We start from the raw sequence: 27,281 nt of genomic DNA on the forward strand, positions 1-27,281 counted from the left end.
AGCAAAAGTTAAAAGTAAAGGATATTTGTATTTATCATGTACATGGGGGGGGGTAATGCATAACCAGACTTCTTCAGCATGACATCATCACCCCTCCCAGTATGAGCAAAACCAGCGTTGGCTCCCTGGCTGGAACGCTCGTGTAAAACACACCGACTGCCTCTGCAAGCCTTCCGTCAGATCTATTCAAAGCACCAGAGGAGGATTCCAGCGGCGCTTTACTTGGAAAGAAACGTGACGTCCCGGTGGCAACCGAACTAAACCCGACGGATGACTCGAGCAATCAATCAGTTGCCGGTTGTTTGGGAGAAAAAAAACACGCGCATTAAAAGGAGGAGTGTGTGGAAGGAAGTGTCAGATTTTCCCTTTGTTTGGTCTTGTTTTGCAGCTCCTCTGATCCGCCTGTTCGTGTGAAAGATCGCTGCGTTCACATCTCATTCACAGTTACTCGTGGCACAGTTAACGTGGCAAAATCTCCCGTTTGGTCTGTATGAGGGCATGTTTGTGTGCGTCAGTCATCATTTAGCCATCCACCCCTGCCGGTGTCCTTTTGTGTTTAAACAATGCGCCCGAGAGGCATTTGTTACCTTAAATCTCTTGTCTTGCAGGACCTTCTTGATGGCTACTAGTTCTCCGGAGTCGCAGAGTTTAGCTTGGTAGACGACGCCGAAAGAGCCGTTGCCGATGACCTTAGTGTCCGTGTAGCTCACTTCCTGTGGCCGGTCGGGGCCTTGACCCGGAGTGGCCACAACTGTTGTTACCTTGCTGCCATCTTTATCTCCTACAGAGAGACACAAAGAGACACACAGGCTGTCAGAACAGAGTTTTTTTCCTCAGAGTCGGGAGAAGAAAAGTATATACACACATCGTCAAAGGAGACGTTTAGGACATTGTCCTTTACTTTTACTTTTTTTGTTGCTGTTGAAAAAAGAAAAAAAATCTTTCTTTTCAAATCCCTCAATCCAAGACCTTGGGAGCACCTTATTGTCAGAGATCGGATTCCCTACTTTTGGATAGACTGTAAACGCAATTTTCTTCTTTGTTTGGTTTTAAACGACTGTATTTATGGGCAATCAAAAGAAAAACTACATGAATGATTTCATTCGGGACAGACGGGTTAAGGCATCACGAGATAAGTATTAAAAACAAAAAGCACAAATGGGCTCAGAAAACTGGTTCATCGCTAATGCCAAACGCAAGTGTCTGACGCGCCGTGTCGTCACGCGAACCAGCGCTGACGTTTTCCAGATAAGGAAGGTAGGAAGTGTGTGTGAGAAAGCGACCTTTACCCTGCCAGCTGCCCAGTGCAGAGTCCAGCCAGCGTCCGACTGATGTGTGAACAGAGCAGGGCTCGGCATGCCGTGAACAAAATGCTGATTCTCTCGTCCTGCAGCCCACTTCTGGGTAATGAGAAGAACTCGTCTCACAGTAAAAAAATACATAAAACTAAGGAGAATGTGCATGCCCTGTACAACTGTGCAAAAGCATCCGATTTTGTTTCTAAATTTACCGTTTACTTCTAAACGACTGCAGGCTGAGCTTTGCAGATCAGCTACGAGCCCGAGCAGCGGCAGGAGATGAGGATGATGAAACCGCCACAGCGTTACCGTAGAGACGCGGGCATGTTTACGTGCTGTGAAATGCTTGTAAAAAAAGGTCTACCGGAGCCAAAAGACACCACGACAGCAGAACTTGTTGCAACGCCTGAAACAAAAACACACAGGGGGACGTGTCTCTACTCAGCCGCTTCATTTCCCATCAAACAGTTGGCGAGCATCAGTGGGGGAAGCTACGGGAGGGTGAAAACATTAAGTATGAACAACCGAGGGGAGAGTATTTAGAGAAAACCAATTCTGATTGACAACTGATAACTTTTTGCTGCTGAGAGGCGAATAAACGAAGCCTAAACGGGCCGGTTGTTTTACAGAGAAGAGGAAATATGATCGTGAAGATGGCGTCGAGACCAATAGTTGGCGTTAAGTGCAATCCAGAAACTATTCCAGCCTCCGGTATTTTTTATTCCGCAGGGTTGTTACAGTTGAGTGAAGCAGTGCAAACACCAACGAGGTGGACAAAGGTCCACTGGGATGGTCTGCGTCGCCGAAACGTGACGTTCCATTTCTGGGGAAGTGTTCGTCACGCTTCAGAGAAGTTTCAGCATATCCTATGAAGGAGGGTACAAGTTCATTAGTTCTCTCCTGTTGCCCCTGACCGCTTCCACCTCTCTGGAGTGGCTTCCAGGGCTAAAGTCCACATTAGCTGGCAGTTAAAAGGACAGCCAGCTGCAAGTGCGTTACACAGGCAATGAAAACATCATTCCTTATTGCCTTCAATTAACCCCTACATTACCACACGACCTGTCCGAGGAAATCTACAAAATCCCCAAAGTCCTTCATTAATTAACCGGAGGAAGCTTGGTTTTGATCCAGCAGAAGAAACTGAATCCATCTAATACATCCAAAACTGCTTTCTTTGATAATCAGCAGCATACACGTGTGTCAACAGCTCAGTGTGTACAAAGTCACGTCCGATGAAAGGATCAGAGGCGCCTGATAACCTGTGATCGGTCAGTATTGGCTGATGATGCCGGCCAACACACACACACGTTTGGATCAGGCTCTGCTGCTTCTTAACCAAGTGTGTGTTGAATTCATTCAACCAGAAAGAAGCGATAACAAAGCAACATTTTTAATTGATAGCGTGGAGGTTTACAGGTCAACTTCAAGTCTAATTGGCTAATTGAGGTTACTTTCCAGCAGGATTATTGATTTTACCAGATGGAGTGGCTGAATGGACACATATTCACAGATGAGGGGAGAGTTTGTGTGTGTATGACCAGCTTATTCTGGACGTGCGTGTAACGAAAAATTTAAAAAAAGAACTGGGAAAAAAGCAGCGAGGGGGTCTAAGCAACTGAGAGAACCTCTCTCTCTCTCTCTCACAGAGTCTACAAATAATGACTGAAGACAGACACTGGGACAAGAAGAATAGACTGCGTGTGTGTGTTTGTGTGTGTTTCAAGAGAAATCTGCCTACATATTCCAGTAGGGCCTTCTCTATGACGCCTCTGCACTTCCTCAAACCGTGAGAAAAAAAGTCTGTGCTCTCTCTCTCTCTCTCAAACACACAGACAACGTATGAAGCTCGCAGTGAGATCCCACCCTGGATTGAATAATGGATGACCAAGCGATTCGAGCGCATCTCAAACGGCCTTTTTTCCTTTTAACGTTTTTCACTGACTGATTAGAAGCCTCCATCCTGACCTTTCCAACACCTTTTTCCAAGAAAAAAAAAAAGGTCACTCGAAATATCTCCAAATCTTCCCACAGACTTTCCTGCATCAACTGCTATGTGACCTTTTCACAGTTAGGACCAACAAACCGAGGATTAGCTGCACTTGACATGCCAAACGACAGGCCTGTTCTTCCGAGCTACAATCGTTCTTTTAATTCTACTAAATTCTCCCTTGTGAGAATCACCAGAAAATCAAACGCCCAAGAGCGAAAACAGAGAAACAAAAGAGATTCAAATCCAGATGCAGAAATCAAGTAACGTGTTAAACCAGAGCACGAATTCACGGCCCCATGTAGCAAAACTCAGCTGCAAAACTCGGGCACAAGAGAGACGGCCGTTGCAGACTTTTAGGCGGGGACATCAATAGTCGATTCAGGTCACCAGGCTGGCTCAGGCCGCAGCCAGCACGTGTGAACAAAGGGGGCAAAGTAGAGCGACAGCTGAGCGGGTGCAGGATACAAGTGGAGATGGGCATCTTTTTTGCAACCGATCACAAAAAAAAAAAAAAAAAAAAGCAGGTGCATCTTTGAGTCAGTTCAAGAGTGACGAATTTCAAGTTTACTAGTAAAATGAATCACAAATTCATTCGCACCGTTTATGATGCAAACACAACATTTCAAGGAATTTTCCACCAGCCTCGGATTTCACGATGACCACTGAGTTAAGTCTTCACATCCCAGAGGCTCTCAGTAAGTCTTCTCCAGCACATCCCAGAAGCTCTCAGTGGGATTCATTTCAGGACTCACACAATCTGTGTGTGAAAACATTGGCCCGTGCCATTAGGGAAGAAAAAAAAATAAAAAATCTATACAGAAATCTATTGATGGACAACCCTGATCATTCAGTGTGTTCAGGTAGTCAGCTGACCTCTTTCTTTCTTGCTTTAAATGGGTATTTAACCATGCTGAACCTTGACCCGACCAACCGAAGCGACCCCAGATCATTTACCTCGTTAACGTGAGGTAGAGACTTCTGCCTAAGTCTGCCTTGCCTTATGACAGAAGCCTTCTTTCACACTGGACTGAAGCGTGTCTCCCTTCAGTCGACGACATCCGGAGGTTAAGGGCATCGAAATTGTGCGGATGAGCAGCAAGTGCTGCTTCTTCGCTCTTCCCACCCGCTGCCGCCCCAGTGTCTCGCTTCTCCAACCATTAGGTAACCACCGCCCCGTCGGTTCCGGGCCTGGATTGCGGCCCTGAGTCTTCCACAACTGGTTCGCAGTTCGCTGCATTACTGGAACATCCAGTTCCAGGAATGTCAGCACTGTCGCACAGCTAACTTGGCCGAGCAACAGAGAAGGAGACGGGGTTTTTGAAAAGAAACCATGTGGGTGCATTGATTTTAGATAGAGTGGTGCACAGCCTGCGGAGCCGTGGCCGCTCAGTCCTGCCACCACACCGACGACACCCCACAGACGGATCATCCTCCCGTTTCTCACCGATTCTGGTGGCTCTTCCCTTCCCAGTAGGAAGGATTCATTAGGAATCAGAGTGTAATTAGTTCATTTTGTTCCGCCATCACTTGTAAAATGTGAGCGAGACGCATAAAAGGACGAGGAGGAAAGGGGAAGAGAGAAGAACAGCTTTGAAATGCAAAACAAGCTGCTCATTGTTCTTGGCCAGCTGCCTCACCCCCAAAAAAACAAAACCTAAGAGTGCTGGTGTGGGTGTGTAAATGTATACGTGCGTTTCCATCTGCCTGCGCTGGAGGGGGAAAAGCATTCTGTCCCTGATCATACACACAAGCTACAGCTGCTGAGGATCATCAAGCCAAGTTATTCCCACACATGGCCAGAAGAACGTGTGCTTGGGTGGTGGGATGGGAGAAGTCAAGGTAATGGTCGATGACAAGGAGGTAGATTCTCAGGATTTGACACATGTTGTTTTCTACTAATTCAGTTCAAAGTTCAGTCATGATACGGCTGACGTATGCAGCACATAATGCCTCTGAATGATAAATCTAATTTTAGATTTTAAAGAAAAAAAAAAAACAGGTTTCTTGAGTCACTTGTTACTGGGAAATGAACGATTTTTACCAGAAAAAAAACTATCGCAATTATTCAAGGGGGGATTTTTTGGGGGCCAATTGATTGTTCCAAAAAAGGAAGAAAAAAAGGGAAATTCGTTTGGTCCGCAGCTGCCTTTTGCATCTTTGCTTCACAAGAACAGGAAATACTCCGGAGGAGCATCTTGTTTTGTTCAAAGCACGTCGGCAACAGAAGAGGAGGGTCCCAACCCATCCGCAACGATTTTTGTGTTCCGATATGACACCTCGAGTATTTGGACGCATCCAAGCTGCTGAAGTGGAAAGTAGCGCAAATGTCAGCAGAAAAGTGCTACTCCGACCGGCACACACACACACACACATCTGTAATCCTGCAGAGGATTACCTGCAGCAATCACACGCCGTCTCATTCAGTCACTTTCCAGGCGCAGTGAAAGGAAGTAGCTGTCCGGGTTATCTCCACCTCAACTCTGCCAAAAATGTGGCGGAAATTCACGTTCTTCGGAACACGTCTCTGTAATTTCAGTGTGAAAATGTCTAAAAGAAAGTACTTTGAGACATTTTTCCCCATTTACTTGTGTGTGGTTTAGTTTCTTGCATCTTCAAACTCTGTTTATTACACCACCACCTCTGCTCAGGACGCAAATGAGCCTTCTGCTTCCACTCCAGCGTGAGAGCGCAGATGTCCGCAACCTTTCCCCTGGACTGACTCCATGGAAGCACGAGCCCAACCAGCCTTTGCTTTACTCTTAAACAGAACCATTTCCCAGCACCTTTTGATCGAGACGACTTCTCATCAAAAAATAAATAAATCAAACCCTTCAAAATGTCCTTGATTATCTACACATTGACGCAGAATCAACGCCAGTTGCGAAAATGCATTTGAGCTGCGATACATCTTTAAAAGCTGGAATATCATTTCATGGCACTGAGAATAAAAAAAAAAAAAACGCCATATTTTTGCTTCTATATTGCAGACTTATTTAGACTTAGCTGATAGTGGATGGATATGTCACCAAACAAATTGTGAGCACTGTGGATATGCCAGTTTATACACATACACCCACGCCATGTATAACAGGTAGAACAGGTATAGGGCTTGGGACTGGACTTAATCTTTGCCTATGTGTCACGGTCCAGCGGTTTCTGCCAAGGCCCAGTGGAGAGAGCCTCACCCTACTGACACACATCCTGATCACATCAGTCCTACAGCTCAATCCACATTCCTGAGCAGTCTCCATCCTGCACATCTAGAATGTCGGTGTCTCAGCTAGAATTTTTTTTTTTAATTCAGTCTGGTAAACTCCAACATACGTCATGCAAGTGTAATGCAGGTTTTTTTTTTAAACCATAGTAGTTCACATCAGAAATAGATTTACATGTGACTAAATCGAATAGGGAACCTGTAGCACCCATGTATTTATCAAATACTGTAAAATAAATTGGTTTCGAAGCATGCATAGGGTGAGTGAGCTTTTGTCGTTCTTCTGAAAGAGTCGCAGACATGCCATATAGGAAAAAAATGTAATCTGACAGAAGTGTACGGAGCTGAGCAGACTCCCCGAGCTTAGCTGACAGGCCAAGTCAGTCGCGTGGCTTCATCTCCGCAGCCACCGTAACTTCATGGGCATTAGGACAGTCGGCGTGACGCTGCTCTACCCGTCGCCACGTCTAATTTCGACACGGCCCCACGGAAATAGGACAGGTAAAAAAAAAAAAAAAAAATCAGTCCTTTCGAGGGCCGCGACAGTTTCGCCCGAGTCAACTACGAACGCACCTTCCGCTTCGACTCTTGCGTAATAGACCGGCCCCATCCTTTAACCCCATTACGCATATGATTGGTGCTGTGTAGTAATGTCGCTGTGAGATCTAATCTACATTGAAATGGCCAATAGTCAGACCGGATCTGCGGTAACAGGGGTGGGCTAGGTTTTAGACTTGGGACGGTGCCAGCACCGTCTTCCTCTGGCCCCGGCCCTGGCCCCGGCCCGGCGCGGCCTGCTTGGCTGACCGGCCCTGGGGCGGCGCGTCAGAGTGCAGCGATGTGCGCTCACACCGGAGGCAGCAGCGGTGCGTGCCGCTCAGCACCATCCAATCTCTGTCTGCGACACAGACGTGTGACAGGGCCGAGCTATTCGGAGCTAACGCTGTGCTAGCTTGACACATTCTCGGGCTGGTTAACGAGAAGACATTTAGCGAGCAAAGGTGGCCCGACAGAAGGCTTGGTTCATGCAGGCGGGTGGGTGGGGAGGATGAAAAAAAAAAAAAAAGCTACTCTAGAATTACAGAGGTGTACTTACTGCTGACTTTCATGCTGCCGAAAGCAGAGGGCTGCGGCACTGGTTTGCAGCTCTCTGCGAAGGATGTGGTCCTGGGCCGACCCGACATGATCCAATCCCTTTGATTCTCTCGACACGGATGCTGTTACTCTCTAAACGGCAGGGCTGATCGATTCGCCGAACTTTCTCATCCAAAAAAGGATGACAGCAAATGAATATTACTGTGATTAACAGAAAGGGCAGACAAAAAGCGACCCTTTTATCCCACTATCCCTCACACTACTTTGTAAGACCTAATAAACTACCCTTTCTTTCTCATCGACGTTCAATCAGAGCATCGTTTCCTCTTTATATTCCAGGTTTTCTCTCAACGGGCCTCAGAAGACACGTCTCCGACTAAAATAGTCATGAATCTGGCCTCTCCCAGTGGCCCCCTCGTTTAAAACCAATTGCGATTTCTGTCTGGATGAATTCCACAAAGATGAGGACGTGTTAGTTCAGACGTTGATCCACCGCGGATCAAAGGTAAATGTGGCGTTTTCTTGTCGATTTGGGACACATGCAGTTCCTCTTCATATCCCGATGTGGAGGCTCAATGATCCGACTGCCATGGCGGCTCCCTCGCTATACCCTAGCCTACAGACCGTCCAACGGAAAATCTGCCAGTTACCACCGTCTTCTTCTACGAATTCGCTGGCTTTATGCTGACACTAATTGCGGCTTCGCCGTCGTCAAGTTTCGGCGTCTGTACCAAAGCCCAGGAGCAACGAGTTACTCAGAAAATATTGGTCTTAAGGTACAGAGTGCGACGATACTGAACGTCTTTTTTTTTATTCCTTCCCCATAGGTTTCGGGCTCTCAGTCTTTGTCGCTGCGCATGTTTGGTACGCTTTTTCCGTAAATGGTGCCATGGATCCCTCCACCGTCATGGCAAGGAGTTCACGCTGCTGACGTAACCCATAGAAGAGAATAGGAAAACAGAGAACACGCATACGTTGAATCTGGGGTGGCCTATTCATCCAATCAGAGATTGTATCCTTCAAAAATGGGCGTTGCCCAAATTCGTGTGGTCCAATAAGAACGCAGCGTTTCAGCACCACATGGCAGTACTCGCTCGGCACCGCCTTCGCGACTTCAAAGGCTTTTTCCCGTGCCGCGGCGGGGACAACGGGCGGAGCTGCTCTCAGGATTGATGACTTCGTCAACCAATGGAGCTCCAAAATCAGGCTGTCAGTTCAAAATGCCCCAGCTGTCACAGAGCACCGGTGGTCATGCAACACTGTTGCTATGTTAGTCACAAAAAAACCTATCCTTTATCTCCTCTCGCCACACTTTTTCACGCGGCCCTCTGGCACATACGGTTAATTCGTGTTGAATTGCTCGGTATTTTTAATTAAGGGCGTGCACGTGTGACAGCATTGCTCTTTATCCAGGATCATTTCAGAACCTTTACCACACCATACGTTTTACATTTCAACACTTTTTCACAGTTCCACTCTAAATATTTTAAATCAATGAAGATGAAAATGTATTGTACATGTTCTGTTTTCATTTAAAGTACTGCTATTTATGATCATAATAGTCATAGATAATAGTCATTTATGACTATTATCATGTTTCAGTCCTCTTACTACCTTGATTTTTTTTCCTTTTTCCATTATGCATACACTGTATTCAGACAATTTGTTCTTGTATTAATTTTTTTTCATTCATTAATTTTTTTTTTATTCATGAATTATTCGACTCTTATCTAATTTCTTTTTATTGCTATGGACCTTTTGTAAGAGCAATTGTTGTATTGCATGAAGATAATAAACCTGCACATTTCACTTGTAGCCATGTTTATATATATATATATATATACATATATACATACAAACATGACTATTATGAACAATCGTTTTAGAGTATCGATGTGTTCTTCACATTTGCTGATCATTTTTACTCACTGTGTGAATTTCAAGTGATTTAGAAACACTTCAAAAGCTGATAATGGATATTGGTCCAGATTAGCCAACAGAACTGTCCATCAACTTGTAACCATAAAATCTAAATTATTCACAGGTTGTAACTGATCCGTGACACATTAAATATCATTAAAGTGGTGCCATGTGTTCCTCTGGCCTGTGTACAGTAGCCCTTGTTGCACATGCTCCAATGTGACTTATTTTATGATTTGCATGATGGAATAGATGCACAAATGTTTGTTGAGGTGTAAGTGACTGCCCCCCCCCCCCTCCCCCTCCCCCCAGCACCACAGCATCGCTTATCTCACACAGCATGCAGGTAACTCAGCTTCACAGGCAAGTCTTTCCTCCCTCACGGTGATCAGAGGGCTGGCGGCCTGTCTTTTATGGGATCTATTTATACCTTTTTTGTGTGTTTCGTATCAAAAGGAGTTTCTCCAAGGCTGCCCCTCAACAGTGCACATGCTGAATAGATTTAAAAAACAGGCAGCTGAGCAGAAGTAATGCAAGACTGTTTTCTCTTCACCTCCCCCAGCAAACACACTTTTCCCCATTAGTGAAAGGAAAAAATATCTAAAGACTGTGAGCGGGTGAGCGGGAGCAAAGCCAAAGGCCAGCTCAGAAAAGACTATTATCAAGGAAGATGGGAGGGAGTTTCTGTATGTGTAAAATATATTAAATATATATATATATATACATAAATATATAAATATATAAAAGATGGATGGACAAGGTAAAGTCAATAAAGAGCATTCTTTTCCAGACCAGTAGGGGGCGACTCCTTGATTGCAAAAAAAAGAAGTCTGACCTCTCAGTTGACCCCCCTCCCAATGAGTTCACAGTCTCAGTTATGTGCTTCAGTTCGTCTTCAATACAGCTGGATGTTTATTTAGCAAATTATGATCCCAATTGAGGACAAAATAAACTATAAAACAGGGTATTTCTTGATCAGAATCACAGCTCGCTTGTCAAGTATAGTTTTAAATAATGCTTGACCCATAGTTTCAAAGCTCAAAGCATTGTTCCAAACCAGTAGCCCACAATCCACCGTGTGACATCATTGCATCCACATCCACATTTTAATGCAGTCTGTTGTGAAGCTTCACTGTCAGAACCGTCCACACTCTGTGTGGTCAGTAAATCTGTGGTATGCAGTTTGTCACTGCATGCGTGTTCGATGATAGAAAACAACAATGCTCAGTTCAAAACTAAAATCATAAGGGCGCATCAATAGCTATGGCATCTTTTAGTAAGTCTTCAGGTTCTGTCAAATGGACGAGGCTTGTGTATCAATTAATGCATAAATAATCTATAACCTTTAGGTATAGCTTAGAATCTGCACTTGGCAGGGAGGTACTCGTCCAGTCTCGATTGACTGATTTATTTGTTGTACTCAAAGTAGGAAATGGAGGCAGGCCAATTAAAAGAGCCAATTAGTCTCTTAAAAATCTGATGTCAGTTTATAATTTTCTTTCTATGTGCACAAACACAGCTTTTTTAAAAATATCATTACCGGTACTTATGTTCAAGTCATCTTGTCTTTTAGGCACTTTCCTGAAAGCCTGAATGATGGTTCATAAAGATGTGTGGGCGAAAGCAAATCTCACCTCACACAGCTCAGAATACATACACATGGCAGTTTTATTCAGTGATTACTTTGCTGTTGTTAGCACACTGATAGTTCATGTTTGTACAGCGAGTCTGTGCAGGGCTATAGGCGGTGAATAAAACATTTATTATCCTTCAGGTTTAATTTAAAAAAAAAAGTAAAGCCAATTTGCAGGTGCCTTAAACCTACATTTGACCTAATGGCCAGCAGGGGGAGATTCCTGGTGTCCATGGGAAAAAGGACACTGTCCTCCTGAGTTGATGTGGTTGTTTTATGCATTTCATGGTACAGAGCTTCACAGACTTAAGCTGAGGAAGAATTTTTAGCAATCCGCAAGGACACTTGGAAACACGATGAAAGCCTCAACTGGCTCATCTGAGTAAAACAGACGCAGAGTGAGCAAAGTAGAACTTCTTTTTTAAAGGGCAAGACTTTTAATTTGAATGTCAGCAAGTCTTTCTCTCCCCCTCTCTCTCTCTCTCACACACACAATGGACATATTCCATAACTGGGACATTTACATATAAATACTAATTAATCAGGCAGGGTTAGCACCAAGATATGATGCTGTGTCAGTATAATGATGGCGTTGCATGGACCAAACCTTTCAAAAATGCTGCGCTGTACTGTCGGGTATTGGAGAGATCAGTGAAGCCAGTAGAAGAAATGGCCTTCACAACGTTTTATGCACGTAAAGTGTATGTCAGTGAATGTAAAACAGTAAAAACGAAAAAAAAAATCACTTTTTACAACAAAAACGTTAAGAAATAAATATCAAAATAAATATAACATTTGCACAATAGCTAAAAGAGACGACATTTTATAACACTCTCTCAAAAGATTTTTGTGTCGACTGTCATCACCTTGTGGAAATTCCTTGTTCTATGATTAAAACCCTTTTCTAAAAGTAAAGAATGTTTTATCTGACAGAAGAAATTCACAAATAATGCCCCAAGTAATATCAAAAAATCGATTCAGCATTTTGTGCCATTGAGCTAAAAGTTTTCACAATTCTAAAGATCCAAGGAATAAAAGAACTTCTCCCTGTTCCGTGATGCAAGATTCAAGAATAAAGTTTCAAGAACAAAGGAGAAAAATGAGCTCCCGTTATAAAAGCCCATCATCTGTATACACAACGGTCTATGTGTTCTCGGCTCTAAGAACACGTAGATTTGGTGGAAATGGACCAATGCAGTAAAGTGCAGTAAACATTTTTTCATACAAAGGTGGGTTTGATGTCGTCTTTGAACACCACAGGGCGCGAAGAGCGATAGAGGCTTGTATAGCCATCATACTCGCTGTCAGAGGAGTCTGAGGAGCTGTCTGAGCACAGGAGTGAGCCTCGCTGCAGGCAAGAGTTACAGTAAGGGCGATGGTAGTAGCAATAATCCGTAGAGCTGCTAGAGTCCGAGTCCCAATATCCACTGGAGTCTCTAATGTGTTGATGATGCTGCTCGCTGTCACCACTCTCCTCCACGTCACGTGGAGCTGCGCATCTGTGGGATCTTGAAACACATCTTTGGCATTTTCCAATTACTTCCTGCCCGTCTGCATCCTCCTCCTTCTCCTCCTCCTCATTTTCTAGCCCAGGCTCATTGTTGTGGTCATGGGAAATCATTTCATCCACAGAGATAGTCTCCGGATGTAGTTCACAATTGCTTCTTTTCTTTCTGCATCTAGACACGTCTGATCCTGTGTAGAAGCAGGGAGGGGGCAAGGCTCTTCTGCCGGAGCGAAAGGGCGGCCGTCGTTTCCTCATCACATAGGGGGAGATGCTGGGGTAGCGGAAGAGGACAGGAGGATGAGGGGAGCAGGGTGACCGCAGGGACAGAGGGGACAGTGTGCTCAGTTTAAGCAGGGAAGGTGTCATGGATGTTTGACTGGGAGATCGAAGCGTTTTCTCCGTGACTGCATCCACGCTCAGCTCCTGGAGGATCTCCTGCAGCTGTTCACTGCTAACAAAACCAGTTGGTCTGGTATTTGGTCCCATTTGAAATGTTAGGCCACCATGCCTGACCAATGTTTCCTGAGGGGGTTTTGCTCCTATATGGGCTTGTAGAGAGTTGACAAAGTGAACTGTCTCCTCTGCTGTCCTGCCTGGAAATTTAAAGGGTACAGGTTGCTTGACATCCCCTGCTGCCCTGGAATCAGCTGTGTACCTGTCTGCAGGGCCAGTGTTAGGAACGTCTCTCTGGATTTCATTAATGTAAACATCTTCATGGAGGAGAGATGGAACAGAAACAGAAGCTGAGGAGTTTGGAATAGAGGAAGGCTCAGAGGATGGTGTAATGGCGTTTGATGAAGCAGGAGCAGGGGTGAGGTTAGGAGAGAGAAGAGGGGGTGAGAGTCTGGATTTGGGGTCCCTCTGAGATAAAGACGAGGAAGAGGGGGCTTCAGACTCAAGTTCAGTGTTCTGAGTGGAGGAGGAGTTGAGGTTAGTGGCAGAGGAGTCCACACCCTGCTCCTCGAGAGGCTGGCTTGCCGTCATGAGTCGCAGGAGTTTGTCCTTGGCGTTGTTCACCTGCTCCTGAAGACTGTCAATCGCAGCGTTCTTCTGAAAATTGGGAAGAAAACAATAGAAGCATAAACATTTGGAGATATACAGAGAAAACGTGCAGCTTCCTGCAATTATTACAAGGAATAACGCAAAGGGAAACGGAAATGGAAAACAAAACGGGGACAGTAAATCAATTTTCATGAGAAAATTCAGAACCTAAGTTCACACAGAGTCAAATTTCTTTTGATATTTTTTCTGATTGAACGATAGATTTAAAAAAAAAATTTAAAAAGCTGACAAACAATACATTACCTCACTCAGCAGTTTTTTCATGGAGCTGTTCTCCCCCACCAGGTAGTAGATCTCATCCTGGCTGTACACAGATGGCTGGCTCTTACTGGGGCTGCTGAAGTACTTGGCCATCTGACTCGGGTTGTTCTGATCTTCCTCGAACTGCCGCCACTGGGTCAGCTGCATGGTGACAAGTTAGATATTTCAGAATTTAGGGGAAAAAAAATCTAAATCTTAGACCAGATCAGTACAACTAGATATCCACCATAAGATATTACCAGCACTATTTGTCTGACATTTGAGCAGGTGTGTTGGAGCGCTCTGCTCATTGCTCAAATATTTCCTTCCTCCTCAGTGGAGAAGCATTCCTTTACTGTAATGTAAACCCTCTGCCAGAGTGTCAGAAAGTCATAAAACTGTTTGCAGCAGTTTAAAGAGTTTTGACTCACAAGAACCCTCCGTGTGAGTCATACTCTACTGACAGACATGGAAAACTGAAACGCATATGGAAACTTCAGGTGTCAGTATAAGAGTCCTGCAGAGAATTTATTAGTTTCTGCCTAACAAAATGAGAACGTCATGCACATAGTCGTCATCCATCTGTCTGTCTGTCATCTGTCTCCCGATAGTTTCGGCCCGTCTGATCCTTCTTATTCACTCTGTGATGACAGCTCTCACAAAAAAGTTTTCTTTCGCTTGTGTTTCTACAACAAGAAATACTTTGGAAGCAAGCGGATGCCAGAAGTGTTTTTCAAAAGAATAAAGAGAGGATCCTGAACACTCTTTAAAGCAAACAACTAGCATGTTCCGCTAACAAAACAAATTCATTCTGGAAACGTTATTTTGCCTGTAAGTTTGCGTATCTGTTGGTGTTTTTCTCGCACCTGAGGCACGAACAGCACGCAGTTGGTGGCCAGCGTGCAGATGAAGATGGCTCCAGCCACAATGCCGTAGACCAGGTTGGGCCAGGAGTGCAGGAAGACGGACACAGGGATGGCGACAGCAGAGGAGAAGGCGACGAGGGTGACAGATGTTAGGATGGTGGGAGACTGGTTGACTGGGGGATGGCTGACGTTGCTGGTCAGTCCGGCCAGATAAGTGCCGTAGAGGAGAAGACAACCCTAAAGAGAGAAGTTCGGGAAAATGACAGAAAATTCAAATCAGGAACACTGTACATTGTTTTGTTCTGGTTGTTTCTGGTCGTTTCCAGAATCAAGACAAAGATATCAAAAGAAAAAATAAATGGCAAGAACTTTGAGCCTTTAACAAATTCATTTTTTCGACTCAAGAAATGTGCGCAAATCAGCCGATATTTTGACACGTCCAATGGATCATTTGCAAATCTGAGCCTAACACATCGATGACCCTTAACAGAAAGAGCAGGTGTCTAAAATAAGTACGCTACTGACAATGACCCGACAAAGAATTCATAAGTTCATCCTTTAAAAAAAAAAGAAACCAGAGATAAAAAATTTGTACGTCATGGATTGTCAAAACAGCCTTAAAGCATTAGAGAACAGACTCTCCAGTTTTGTTTGACCTTGGACATGCAGCTGTGTTCACTGCATTCACTATAACCACTGAAAGTATTTATAAGTCTACAAATTCCTTTAGATACATCAAACTAATCTAAGAAGGTCATTTGGCTCTGTAGATATTTGTTCCCAGGTTTGCTATGGAACAAAGTGTGCTTGAAGTACATAAATAAAAAAAGGTATGACATACTTATGTATGAACAAAATAATATGAAAGCAGTGATTTATAATATTTCATAATCGTACTGAATTTGAACACAGACTGAATAGAGAGGACTTACCTTCTGGACGGCAATAATGATGATCCACATATTTGAGTATAGAGAAGAACAAGAGTCCAGCTGAGACAACGAGTAGGAAATGTCTCTCTCCATCACCTACACCAATGGAAACCATACACAATTTGAAAGCCGAGACTTTTTTTTTTTGACAGTTTCACAAACTTTTCCAATTTATGACAACTTTATTCAGGAAAAAGTCCAAAAAATCTAGCTTTCCAGCAGTTTCATACAAATCAAATTATAGGATCGCAAAAAGGCGTACAGGGGGAATTATGATTCAGTTTTGAGTTACATGTCACACTCATGTTTGGTAATTACTGTTGGTAATTGTACCTTGACAACTGCTCCCACAGATCGCGAACACCTGACAGGGTCTGTGAGGTTCCAGGCAGTGAGAACCAGGATGTCGACCAGGATCAGCAGAGCCACCATGCCAATCAGCTGGATGTCACGGATGATCTGAGACATAAAAAGAAGTCACTCTGTGAACAAATTCCTCTCATCCGCACAGTGTTTTCATCCAGATGCAGAGACTCGATGAAGAGAATGCAGTGGCATTCATGCAGTGGCGATGCAGCCTCACATCAGAATGCATTCTGGTTATAATGGCTATAATGGCTATCTGGCCCATGGCTGCACAACAACTTCTTACTTGGTTAGGTTTAAAGATTGATGACTAGATGGTTACAGGTTTGCATCATTTCACCTAAATGCTCCTTTGTACAAAACATGCGATGAAAAACGTCAGCATAATTTGACTGTTTTTCACACATCTGAGCAAGTGTATCTATCACACCCTTTTTTACACGAGACTGTGTTGGCCGTGATGCGTGCTTCGTGTTCACTGCAAAGACTGGATAACAACGAAAGTCACTGTGAAAGGTCACGAAATTAGCTGAAATCAAACATGACCAACAGGAAGCCAGAAGAGAATGCATTCGTACCACTCTCTTGTCAGGCACCCGCTGAGTGAACACTCGGTAAAGCCTCCACGTTTTCCCCAAAATTGGGCCAAACACCAGGGTACTTCCCACGCAGAGCGTCCACATCTGAGCCTGCAGGAGAGAGCACCATATAACAACCTTAGAATTTAACAACTCCAACACTACCAGGAAGCATTGAAGGTTACGCAGGTGCTTACTTGAAGAACGGCCGTAGATGTTCCACCTTGGGAGTGAGCTCGATCATCACCGGCAAACAGGAAGCCGCTGGTGTAGGTGAGGACACTTCCAAAAAGAGTAAGGATGTTGAGGTTGGGACTGGACATCTTTACTATCCTGATAATATGACAAAATCAAATTAAATGATCTGTATTTATCTCTTTGCGTTTATATGATGTTTTACTTCTCAACCCTACCTGTTGTTTTTGAAGCGCAGGGTGAAGACGAGGAAGCAGAAGGCCAACAGGATGCCACAGGATAGCAGAGTCCACACAACAGCACTTAGCACAGGGGAGAGGGAACGCCTTGGGAGCTCCACTGCCAGCTGCACACACACACAAACATGACCCTTTAAACTTCTAAAACCACATCTAAATGCTGTTCATATATGTGCATTATGTGATTACTGCTATATGGCGTTTTGACTTTTACGATGGACACCAAAGCAATACCAAGAGCCACGGGTTCGTCTCAGCCGAAAATTTTATTAGAGCAAACAAGAAAAAACAAACATCACCCAAAACATTTGAATCGTTTTCGCCGAAGATTAAAACCAGCAGTGAAAAATGGCAGAAGGGTTTAGACATTCACAGGCACAATGACAAGAGGGGCCGAGTTAACCCCCCCGTGATTCCTTCGAGGGTTGAAGTAGGGGAAAAGCTTTTCATTGAATGTGTATCCTGTGAATGTGTAGATATGAGAATGAGAGTCCGCGTTGTAAAAGGAAACCTGACCCCACCCCAGATCCACATACACCCCGACTATCTGGGGTTTCTCCACCAGCGGCACGCAGACAGGGGGGCTACTGAGTGCCCAGTATCCCCCATCTTCTCTCATCCCCAGGGTCCAGTAGCCTCTTTCAGGTTTCAGCAAATTCCCTCCTTTTCTGTTGACCGATTCAAGCCCAACACCAACGTCCCACTCCGTCTTCCCTTTCACCTGGACCTCAAAGTAGATCCTGCCAGAGGAGAAACCCTCCTTTCCCAAAACACTAACACAAGGGTAAAATCTCTCTGGGTTGTTAGGGAGGCTCACAGCCACATCACCGTGATAGACCTGTTTCTTGTTTACTGACAACACCAATTTGGGGTGAGCTGTGTCAGGATCCAAACTCACGTCCACGGCGCACCTTTGAGCCCGCTTAAATTCGGCCTCACAAAACCTCTTCACCTCGGCTTTCACTGTCTCCTCCAGCTGACACATGACTCTCCGGACCGCCCTCCTCACTGTGCCCACATATTCAGCACTTTCCACGCTGGTGTCAGACCAGTCCTTGATGGCTGGCATGCTGCAGAAAGCTGGGAATCTCTTTAGAAGGTAGAGATTGTCTTCAGTGCGTAAAAGCAGCTCCAGTTCAGAACTCCTGCGCCTCAGCCGATTGACCTCCTCCTCCAGCTCCATTATAATCCCACCGGCCATGCTTTCTACTTGCCTCTGCTTTGCTTTTATCACATCAACCACCTCCGCTTGACCTCTCTGGACAACTTGGAGCAGATTGTTGAAGACCTGCAAACTCTCCTCAACCTCTCTTTCTGCGTTTCTCTCGCTGAGCTGAACAACTTGATTGAACTCACGGATTTTCTGCAGCCTTTCATTGATCAGTTTTTGCACCTCAGCATTGATGCTTCCAATCTGAACTCTCCTGTCTCTGCTTTCATCCTCTATCTGAGTAGTGTGATGATCTTTGTGGTCAGTTTTCATGCAGACATGGCACACGTACATCTGATCAGTGTTACAGAACAGGTCCAGCAGGCTCTCATGCTTCTGACATATTCTCTCTTGCATGTTCATCGTGGGGTTAATTAGCTTATGTTTCTTGAGGGTTCCTACAACATGATGAGGCTCCAGATGAGTCTCGCAGAATGAGGCCAAACAGTCCAAACAGGATTTAAAAGCTTTCACTTTCTTTCCAATGCAAACATCACAAGCTACGTCTCCTTTATGGCCTGTTGACTGGCACACAGCGCTGACTTCCTCTTTAAGTTTCTTTTCCCCAAATTCCTTGAACTGAGAGGCCAACTCTGATATGAAGGTGTTAACTTTGAGGTCAGGCCTCTTGTAAAACTTGTGCTTACACATGGGGCACTGCGGCAGATTAATGCCTTGCCAGTATCTCTGTATGCAGCCCCTGCAGAAGTTGTGCCCACAAGGAGTAGAGACAGGCTGGTTGAACACATCCAGACAGATGGGACAAAGAAGCTGCTCCTTAGACAGAATGCTGGCAGCAGTAGCCATATCTGCAAACACATCCAGAAAAAAAAGAAAAAGAAAAAAAAACAGGTGGGATTTAATTAAATAGGTTGGCTCAGCTCCTAGTACTTTTGTCTTTCCACTGTACTATCAGGCTTAGAAACACGTGTGTCTGGTAAGCTGTCCGCATCCATAAATAGCAACAAATGCACAGTGTTACATTTCATCACAAGATAATTCCTTGAAGTGGCATGGTTCTCATGTCAGCTAAGATCAACAAAGAATAATACAGAGTGACAGTAAAAACCCTAACATCAAGTAAAACAATTCATTCAGCGATATCCTCTCACAACAAAGAGCACAGCGCAGCTCACGGCTTCGTTTTCCTTTGAGTGAAGATGTCAGGCACACTCCGAGGGCAAATGATGTGGAGCATTAATATCATAACGCATGACAGAGATCAAAGAGATGTCAAAGAGATAACTCACCTCGCTTTTTTGTGTTGTTGCAAAGACATAGAGTTGTGTTTGTTTGCCTCTACGCAGTGTCTCCACTGCTCAAGTTTTCATTTGAGAAGTCACATTATACTTCCTCTTGCATGGTGCTGACCTCTGCTCACTTTTCTCTTAAAGGCATCGGAGACAGGGGCAAAGCTAAACATAGCTGCAGGAGTCCATCCCTATTGCCTTTCCCGATCTCTTGTATTCAGCTGCCCTCTCAAATGAAATAGTACCACATATCTTGCAAGCAGGCGTGAGAGCAATTTTTAGGTGGGAGAGCTACGTGCTGCACAAAGCATGAGCAAATGGGAGGCACAAGATCGAAGGTGTAAAGATAACATTCATAGCTAAAAAGGTTAAAACAAAGGCTTATGTAATGTATGAGTTAAAAAAAAAAAGCAATGAGGAGGAAGTAAAAAAGTAGTAGAACTAAAAAGCTATCAAAAAAAATAAAGAATAAGATTAAAGCTCGATAAAGAAAAAGAACATTGAAGACCAACAGCCGTCAAACAAAGAAGATGAGTTAAAACCAATTAAAAACAAGATAAATCAATTTTAATATTCTTATTTGACTTGTGTGGATCCTCAATGTTATGTGGTAGCAATATATATTGCTATTGACTAACAAGTCTTGTGTCAGTCATGTGATCAGTTTATTGCCAGCAGAGTCAAAATGTGAAAAAGGCATTACATTACGCTACGTGTTAAACAACACACACACACACATCAAGCCTAACATTAAAACCAACAAGACATGAAACTGATCGTCTTGTTATAATGTGACCTGTCAAAGAATGGGATATATATAATGCAGCAGTCACTTCTTGAGGTTGACTTACTTGAATCAGGAAAGCTGGGATGTGAAGGATGAACTAAATGTGAAATGACTTGAAAACTGGGTCGGATTATCTACATAAACAGGTCTAGAGGGGTGTTCCTAGTGGTTAGGGTCTGCAAAAAGTGGTCTAAGAAAGGACCAGCAACCAGGTCAGAGAGAAGGCTGCCTCATACATCAATGTTGGTTATGTCAGAAAGGTGTTAAAGCATGTGGTGCATCGCCGCTTGCTGTATAGCTGCAGAACCGTCAGGGCTGTATATTTTGAGCATGTGAGCACTAGAACTGGTCAAACAGAGAAACGTGGCGTAGTCTGATGAATATTTTTGACCTCGTTTGAATGGTAGAGTATGCAGAGTATTAAACTTTAGCATTTCTCACTCCCAACTTGTGACACACTGACACTGGGTCAGCTGGTGTCAGTTTTCAACACTCAGGGTACCCCTCCCGTTTATCAGTCCACATGCAGAGCAGTACCCCGAGAATATATTGCCATGATAACTCGTTTTCCACAGAGCGCAACACCTAAACCTGGCCAAGAAGTTTTATTGCCCAGACCCGAAAAGCAGAGGCTGAAAAAACAAAAGTGTAACAGCGACAAATATTCAAAACCTTGTCAGAAAACTGACTGGGTGCTCGGGTTGGAAGTCAGGCGACTCTTTATTTACTGCCAACAGCAAACACTTATGCTGTCAGTCACTGTAAACCTTCATTCTTGAGGATACTGGTGGAGATTAGTTCCCTACACGTCAGTATATGGCACTAAAGCATTAAAATGTGACACCGTGTCAAAATATGATATCATTAAGAAATATGATGTAGGTCACCCATGCTGGACAAGACATATAGCATGTCAGAACTGTGCTCAAGTGTCAGATGTATACATAAAGCCTACTGTATAAACGAAAGCACAACTGTGTATGGCATCTGGAAACCTCAGATATAACATGGACATATAATCATGTTCTTGTTATTGATAAGTAAATCTTAACGGCCATGTTTGATCAGGAGGGAGAGAATTACCAGGTTGAGTGAGCATAGCCTCTGGAGAACGTCGAGGCCTTCCTGCCTGCTGACTCCGGACTGGATGAAGCAAAGTGGGGAATCACACTGGGAGCTGCAGTTCAGCTCAGGCTCCATAACTGGCCCCAGTCTGTCCACCATTACATGCACATCCTGCGGAGCATCAAAAGACAAGTGTGATCACATTTGGAAAATCAACATGATGCTCTCTTTGAGCCAATGTGGGGACTGATGATGTAGCAAGAAACTGAACTTTTATCCAAAGGTCCACATATATAGTTTTGTTACTTCATCTCTATTCAGAAGCATTTTCAGGTAACAGGTTGTATAACTAATGGGTTTTTAGTGAAGCTTATCACCTTTAACAAATCCATCAGAAAGACAGCAGTACTTTGGTACGTTCTGAGAGTTCTGAAATAACGGCTGCAGGTCTGGATCGCCGCTAAAAACCCCTGCTGCCATGTAAATAAAACTCTCCAGGAGGTAGACATCTCATTACCCCGGTCTACCGTAAACATAAGACTTCACAGAGATAATACATAGGGTTCAACACAAGGTGCAAATCACTGATAAGCCTCAAAAATAGTAATGTCAGATTAGACTTTGCCAAAAAGCCAGACTAGAGCGGGAAAAAACTTCCTTTGAACAATGAAACTAAGATTACATTGATTTATGGGACTTTAAGGTTTGCAATAGGTTACGAGCTTAAATTTTACAGCACTGCGTGTAAAACATGTTGTAGCACTGTGGGGGCATTGCTATACAAGACTTTCACTGGCACTGGATCAGCAGTAGTTATTGACGATGTGATGGAAGACAGAAGCATCTGGAAGAAGCTCATAAAATATTCTATCTGCTGCGATTCAGCTAAACTAAACCGAATGGACAATGAGCCAAAACAACCAGTGAAAGCAGCACAGGAGTTTTTTAAACCAAGGGCCAAACCAGTCCTGTGAATCAAGCTTTATATCACTTGATAAAGACCAACTTAAAGCAGATAGACCCATAAATAAATAAAAACAGAAGACAGCTGTTGGAAATTCCTGGCAAAGCATCACACAAGAGGAAATGCAACGTTCGGTGATGTCCATCGAGCAGCCACAAGGATTTTAGAAAAAAACATTTTTCAAGCCCTAAAAAGATAGCTATAACATTTGAATGTAAATGTCTTTAAAAATAATGTTGACAGTCTGCTCTTAAAGCCATTATTCTTTATATAACCGACTTAAATATGTTTAGGTAAAGAAATGAATTAGAAGACATGTCTGTCTCCTTGCTGACAGAATGAGCTGAACTCCAAAACAAAAAGCACTTGGGGGGGGGACGCAAACTGATTCCATGTGAAGCCACTGTTATATTTCCAGGTTATAGTTCACTAACTAGTTGTAGGGCCTCTGTCCACCACAGTGTGGTGCTCTGAGAGACCACACGAGGAATGATGAGGACACGGAGGGGATTTTACACTGCACTGACACCAGAACGTCAGGAAAGAGCTTTTGATCTGAATGACAAATAAATCTCACACTAAACAAAACTAAATGATATCGGAGGAATGAAAATGCCCAACAAAAGTGTTGAATTTTTTTCCAGCAACAGAACTACAAATAGAGGAAGCGGGACCTTTCTGTTTGAGTGGACGCCTGACTGTCTGAATCTGCTCAACCTCAGTTTTCACCACGTCGACACACAGGTAAATGAACATTTGCAAACAGCAGATCCCAGTCCCCTGCACTTCTTTAAGCAACAAAGCGAAAGAGTATTGCAGAGGTGACACACAGCAGCTGTCATTTGATTCACTTAACAGCCACGTCATCTGTAATCAGCCCAGTTGTTTGGGTGTCTGAGACCGAAGATGTAAACTTTACCTGCTACAACAGTTTGTCACCCCTGCCATAGGCATTTTTATGAGGCTAACGCAAGCTGCACTGACATGCTGGAGATTCACCTCTGAGACACACCTGATATTCCGAGCTGAAACCAGACTATGAATTTGATCATTGTAATTGCTGCAGTGATTCATCCGCATACTGTTTAGACGACAAGACAAACTGTATTGATGTAAACTGGCAGACAGGTGAGTGTTTATGTGAGCAGTGTTATAAGGCATCACATGTCTCATCACTGTCTGTAATAACTAAGACAGACTGTCTTAGAAAGGCCCTGAATTTATGAGCTTAACAGAAAATGTGTGGGAATGTATCGATAGATCCAATGTGACATGGAGATATCCTCTATAAAGTAAAACAAACAAATGTGATCAAGTGAATCCCCTGATGACCTACTTCCAGAAAAATTATCGCTGTTAAACACACAAAGGAGCCGTGTGGGCAACACATCTGGGAAATGTCTGAAGTTCCTGTTCATGTCCTGTCGTCACTTTCCAAGTTTAGATCACAGTTAAGCTTCTTCCCGCAGGAAGGCCGGCAGGGAAAGGCATTTCCTCCAGTTTTTCAAACCCCAGCCTCCACAGGTTGTAATATGGAAGAGAGCCCGCCACCACGCGGGGGTCAGCAAAGGTCTACCGTCATCCAGCTATGTGGGGAGGTCACTGTGTGCGGGAGAACAGCTCCCAACTTCAAGCGGCATCAGGTTTTATGGACATGTTTTGACAGTTCAGGATAGTCATGAGGAGTGTCTTAGGCTAAACCACAAGTATTACCTGTGGGATGGGCCTGACCTTGTGGTTTAGCTTTCCCTAGTTCATTGCTCTCTTTTTGCCAGATTTTTTTAAATCATTATTCAATAACTTATGATTACATTTCCACCATTTCAGGCTACTGAGCCTAAAGACACACGAAAAAACAACAACTTGGTTTTAAGAGTTAATTAAAATGAAGTAAAGCCATTCATTGTCCTGTCAATCACTAGGTTTTGAAGATTAGAGCGGCAACTGCCAGATGCATAAAGCCTGGTTCAGGGGCTGATATTGAAACATTCTTTCTGAGGCAATAATCCGTTTATAAGTTTATTCTTTAATCTGAGTTAGAATGTAATTACTGGCAGCAAACTGTCGCACGCCATTTCTGGGCAAAGGGGTCATTTTGCAGCGCAGATGTATCAACTGGTAATTTTGCCCAAATTTAATCAAGATGTAATTAATTGTTCGGAACCGTGGAGATGTTTGAAGACATGAGACAATTTCAAGAAAAACGCCAAATGAAACGGACCTCGTGCAGGTCAGCGTAAAATGTAGGTGTTCGTGCAGAAGAACACATCTTTAGAAATATTCAAATATGCCTTATACTCTCTTGTATTAAAAAATATTTTAATTGTAGGCTATATGATGTAGCTTCTATAAGTGGTCTTCGTCGATAGATTATTCTAATTTTCTGAACAATCCTGATCTGTAAGACACTAATTAACGCTGTTTTCCATCGCCTCGGTTATCCGGTGACATAACAAACTTGCGAGCATGGAAAAAGGATAGGAGAGAACGGGAAATGGGAATGAAAAGGAATCAGAAAAGAAAAGTTTTAAAACGCAAACCTCGATCCTCAGAGCGCAAGGAAGATCCCATCGCCGCGTGCTGCGTCAGACTCCATCGCGCAAAATTCGGTAAAGTTGTGATGAAAATGAAAAACAATTTGAAATATAAATGCTCCAACATTGCTACGTGGTTCCCATGACCGCACTCCGGGAAGAGAATCCCACGACTTAATCTCGCCGTCAAACTGTCAGTCCAAGCGGAGCCTGTCACTCAGGAAAAGTTCACCAGACTGCTGGAGTTTCCATTTGAGCACCCAGGGAGGAGTGTGTGTGCGTGTGTCGGATAGGAGGTGGTTGCGCCCTCTCTCTATAAACTGTGTGAGCATGTGGTGCAGGAGGGCTGTGACAGTTCCAGAGGCCCCTGGGGGCACTGGGATGGCATATACGGGATAGACAGGGCGGCACACCATCTGACCGCAGCGCAAACAAACAGGCTGAAAACAGCGCTGGTTTAAATGGAAAGAGAAACACAAATTATCTCTGACTTGTTTTTTCAAATGCGGACATGTATGAGAGACGGAAGATCACAGGCGAAATGGTATCCCTGCAGGCCGACAGTCGTGTCAAAAACAGTTTTACTTTGAGTGTGGTGTGCTAGAAAAGATGCTTGTTCCCCAAACTGCAAGAGGCATAAAGCTGTTATTAAGTCGTCACAGAGATTTACAGTGTGAGCCTACACACAGTGTCATTCCTCATGAGGGAGTGCCACTTTCTGGGAAACACAAGAGATCCAGAAGAGAAATTTGCAGATATCATTCAAGCATTCATAAACCCACTTTCAGTCCCCCATACATCTTTCATCTGGATGTGTGGGCTTATTGTTTTTCAGTTTAGCCAACCTCCTCGGTGCTATAGGCAATGGCTTCTGAATTTATTTTCTTGGTTCCTGAAGACGTTTCACCTCTCATCCGATCACCATGATGTATGGACTGAAGCCTCAGTACAGTCTCTAAAACTGAACTTGCACACAATGTCACGCAGCCATTGAATCAATGGAAAAAAAAAAAAAGATTTGCAAAATCAGAAAGTGTCAACATACAATCACACAAAAGCTTCATAACAATTTCAGAAAACTCATGAGAGATAGAATGCGAAAAATAGACCAATTGTCACATGTTTTGATCATCTTGTTTCAGGTCTTTTTTCATGTTTTCAGGTTTCTGTCACTTAGTCTCACTCATGTCACCTGTTTCATTACCATCAGCTGCACTCACTCACTAATCACCCTCCTCAGTATTTAGTTTACTGGTTCATGCATGTTCATTGCAGAATCCTCACCTGTTCATGCCACAGTCACAGATGTTAAGTCTGGTTTTGCCTCATAGTTTTGTTCAAAGTTATTTACTCCATAGCCTTGTTTTTCCATAGTCTTGTTTTATGATAACCGGCTAATCCGCGCTTTCTGTTTTTGCCTTGCTCCCTGTTTTGTTTTTGTGAATAAACCAAGTTTACTTTGAAGAACTGCATCTGGGTCCTACCTTTCACCACCGTCCCGACACCAATGAATCTGAAAAAAAATCGCACAACTTTTGGCCCTAAACAGTTGTTCTTATTTAACTCACTCTGTAGCTTATGTATTATTTTCATGTATTATACAACAATAAAAAAAATTGCATTTCATTGCTATATTTTTCAAATTTCACATCATAACACTGGAAACTGTCACTATATCTACAGCATAATCCTCAGGACATATCCTGTAATGATTATTAAAGAAAGCCAACTGTAGGATTACTACTGCTAAAACCATGATGAGAATGTCAGTACTGATTATTCTGATAGCAGCAATGCATGAGAGGAGGAAGAAGAGGAAGAAGCCCATCTAACTTACGTTATCCTGCAGAGTACTGCGTCCCTGAACTTTGGTAAGACACTGCAATAGAAAACATCAATAGATTTTTAAAACTGAGGCGGCTAAACTGCTGTTAAACAAATAGATGAACCCTCTAAATCAAACAACCGTGTTAAGCCTCCGCACCAAATAATTCGGCTCCTATCGATTTTGCACCTGTGCTATTATGTGAAGGTTTCCGGAAGCAGATTCACGTTGGCAGACTGCTGCCATACTTTGATAAGCTGATTGAATACAGAGCGAGCGGATGGATTTTAAGGTTACACATCACCTATTTCAGAATCCAGTATCAGAGAAAGGACAACTAGAAGACTTTCAATAGGAACCTCCATTGACTATAACTCTCATCGTTGTTAACAGAAACTTTAATTGACCGGATTACTTTTCAACTATAAATCCATCCATTAATCTATTTTCTACACCCACTTTGTCAAGTTCAGGGTCTCTCTGCCATTGGGCGAGAGGCAGGGTGCACCCT

General features: G+C 43.6%; 3 protein-coding genes across 6 annotated transcripts in view; all 3 read right to left on the reverse strand.

The window, feature by feature from the left end:
- The window catches only part of gsk3ba (glycogen synthase kinase 3 beta, genome duplicate a), a 29,866-nt gene extending 21,411 nt beyond the window's left edge, over positions 1-8,455 (reverse strand). For 2 of the 4 annotated variants that reach the window (XM_072396921.1, XM_072396919.1), the window contains exons 1-2: positions 7,599-8,455; positions 588-781 (exon numbers count right to left, since the gene is read on the reverse strand). In XM_072396921.1, the coding sequence (XP_072253022.1) occupies positions 588-781; positions 7,599-7,686 (282 nt within the window). In that variant the 5' untranslated portion in view covers positions 7,687-8,455. The remainder of the gene's footprint in view (positions 1-587; positions 782-7,598) is intronic. The other 2 variants (XM_072396922.1, XM_072396920.1) reach the window with 1 other exon arrangement.
- A 3,098-nt stretch (positions 8,456-11,553) lies between these two features.
- Positions 11,554-25,208, reverse strand: gpr156 (G protein-coupled receptor 156). Its single transcript, XM_072396936.1, has 10 exons — positions 24,952-25,208; positions 21,466-21,618; positions 17,115-17,242; positions 16,899-17,034; positions 16,702-16,812; positions 16,091-16,216; positions 15,758-15,853; positions 14,826-15,062; positions 13,963-14,121; positions 11,554-13,707 (listed from the first exon to the last, which is right to left on the reverse strand). Exons 2-10 carry the CDS (start codon positions 21,604-21,606, stop codon positions 12,370-12,372), a joined length of 2,472 nt encoding a protein of 823 aa, XP_072253037.1. The 5' UTR covers positions 21,607-21,618; positions 24,952-25,208; the 3' UTR covers positions 11,554-12,369.
- LOC140319337 (E3 ubiquitin-protein ligase TRIM21-like) lies at positions 17,425-19,891 on the reverse strand. Its single transcript, XM_072396937.1, has 2 exons — positions 19,596-19,891; positions 17,425-19,154 (listed from the first exon to the last, which is right to left on the reverse strand). The coding sequence occupies exon 2, from the start codon at positions 19,150-19,152 to the stop codon at positions 17,497-17,499; it is 1,656 nt and encodes a 551-aa protein (XP_072253038.1). The 5' UTR covers positions 19,153-19,154; positions 19,596-19,891; the 3' UTR covers positions 17,425-17,496.
- Positions 25,209-27,281: the final 2,073 nt, after the last annotated feature.

Source organism: Leuresthes tenuis, unplaced genomic scaffold, assembly GCF_036924035.1.
Source record: "Leuresthes tenuis unplaced genomic scaffold, fLeuTen1.0.hap1 SCAF_12, whole genome shotgun sequence".
In the NCBI taxonomy this organism is placed as follows: Eukaryota; Metazoa; Chordata; class Actinopteri; order Atheriniformes; family Atherinopsidae; genus Leuresthes; species Leuresthes tenuis.

What these genes read in the sequence shown, in the direction of transcription:
- gpr156 (XM_072396936.1), bottom strand. Translation starts at nt 21,606, where the DNA reads ATGGTGGACAGACTGGGGCCAGTTATGGAGCCTGAGCTGAACTGCAGC. An exon ending in GGCTATGCTCACTCAACCTG is followed by an intron (nt 17,243 to 21,465) that starts GTAATTCTCTCC and finishes GTGTGTGTGCAG; the next exon opens with CTGGCAGTGGAGCTCCCAAG. An exon ending in GGGTGCCTGACAAGAGAGTG is followed by an intron (nt 16,217 to 16,701) that starts GTACGAATGCAT and finishes TTTATGTCTCAG; the next exon opens with ATCATCCGTGACATCCAGCT.
- LOC140319337 (XM_072396937.1), bottom strand. Translation starts at nt 19,152, where the DNA reads ATGGCTACTGCTGCCAGCATTCTGTCTAAGGAGCAGCTTCTTTGTCCC.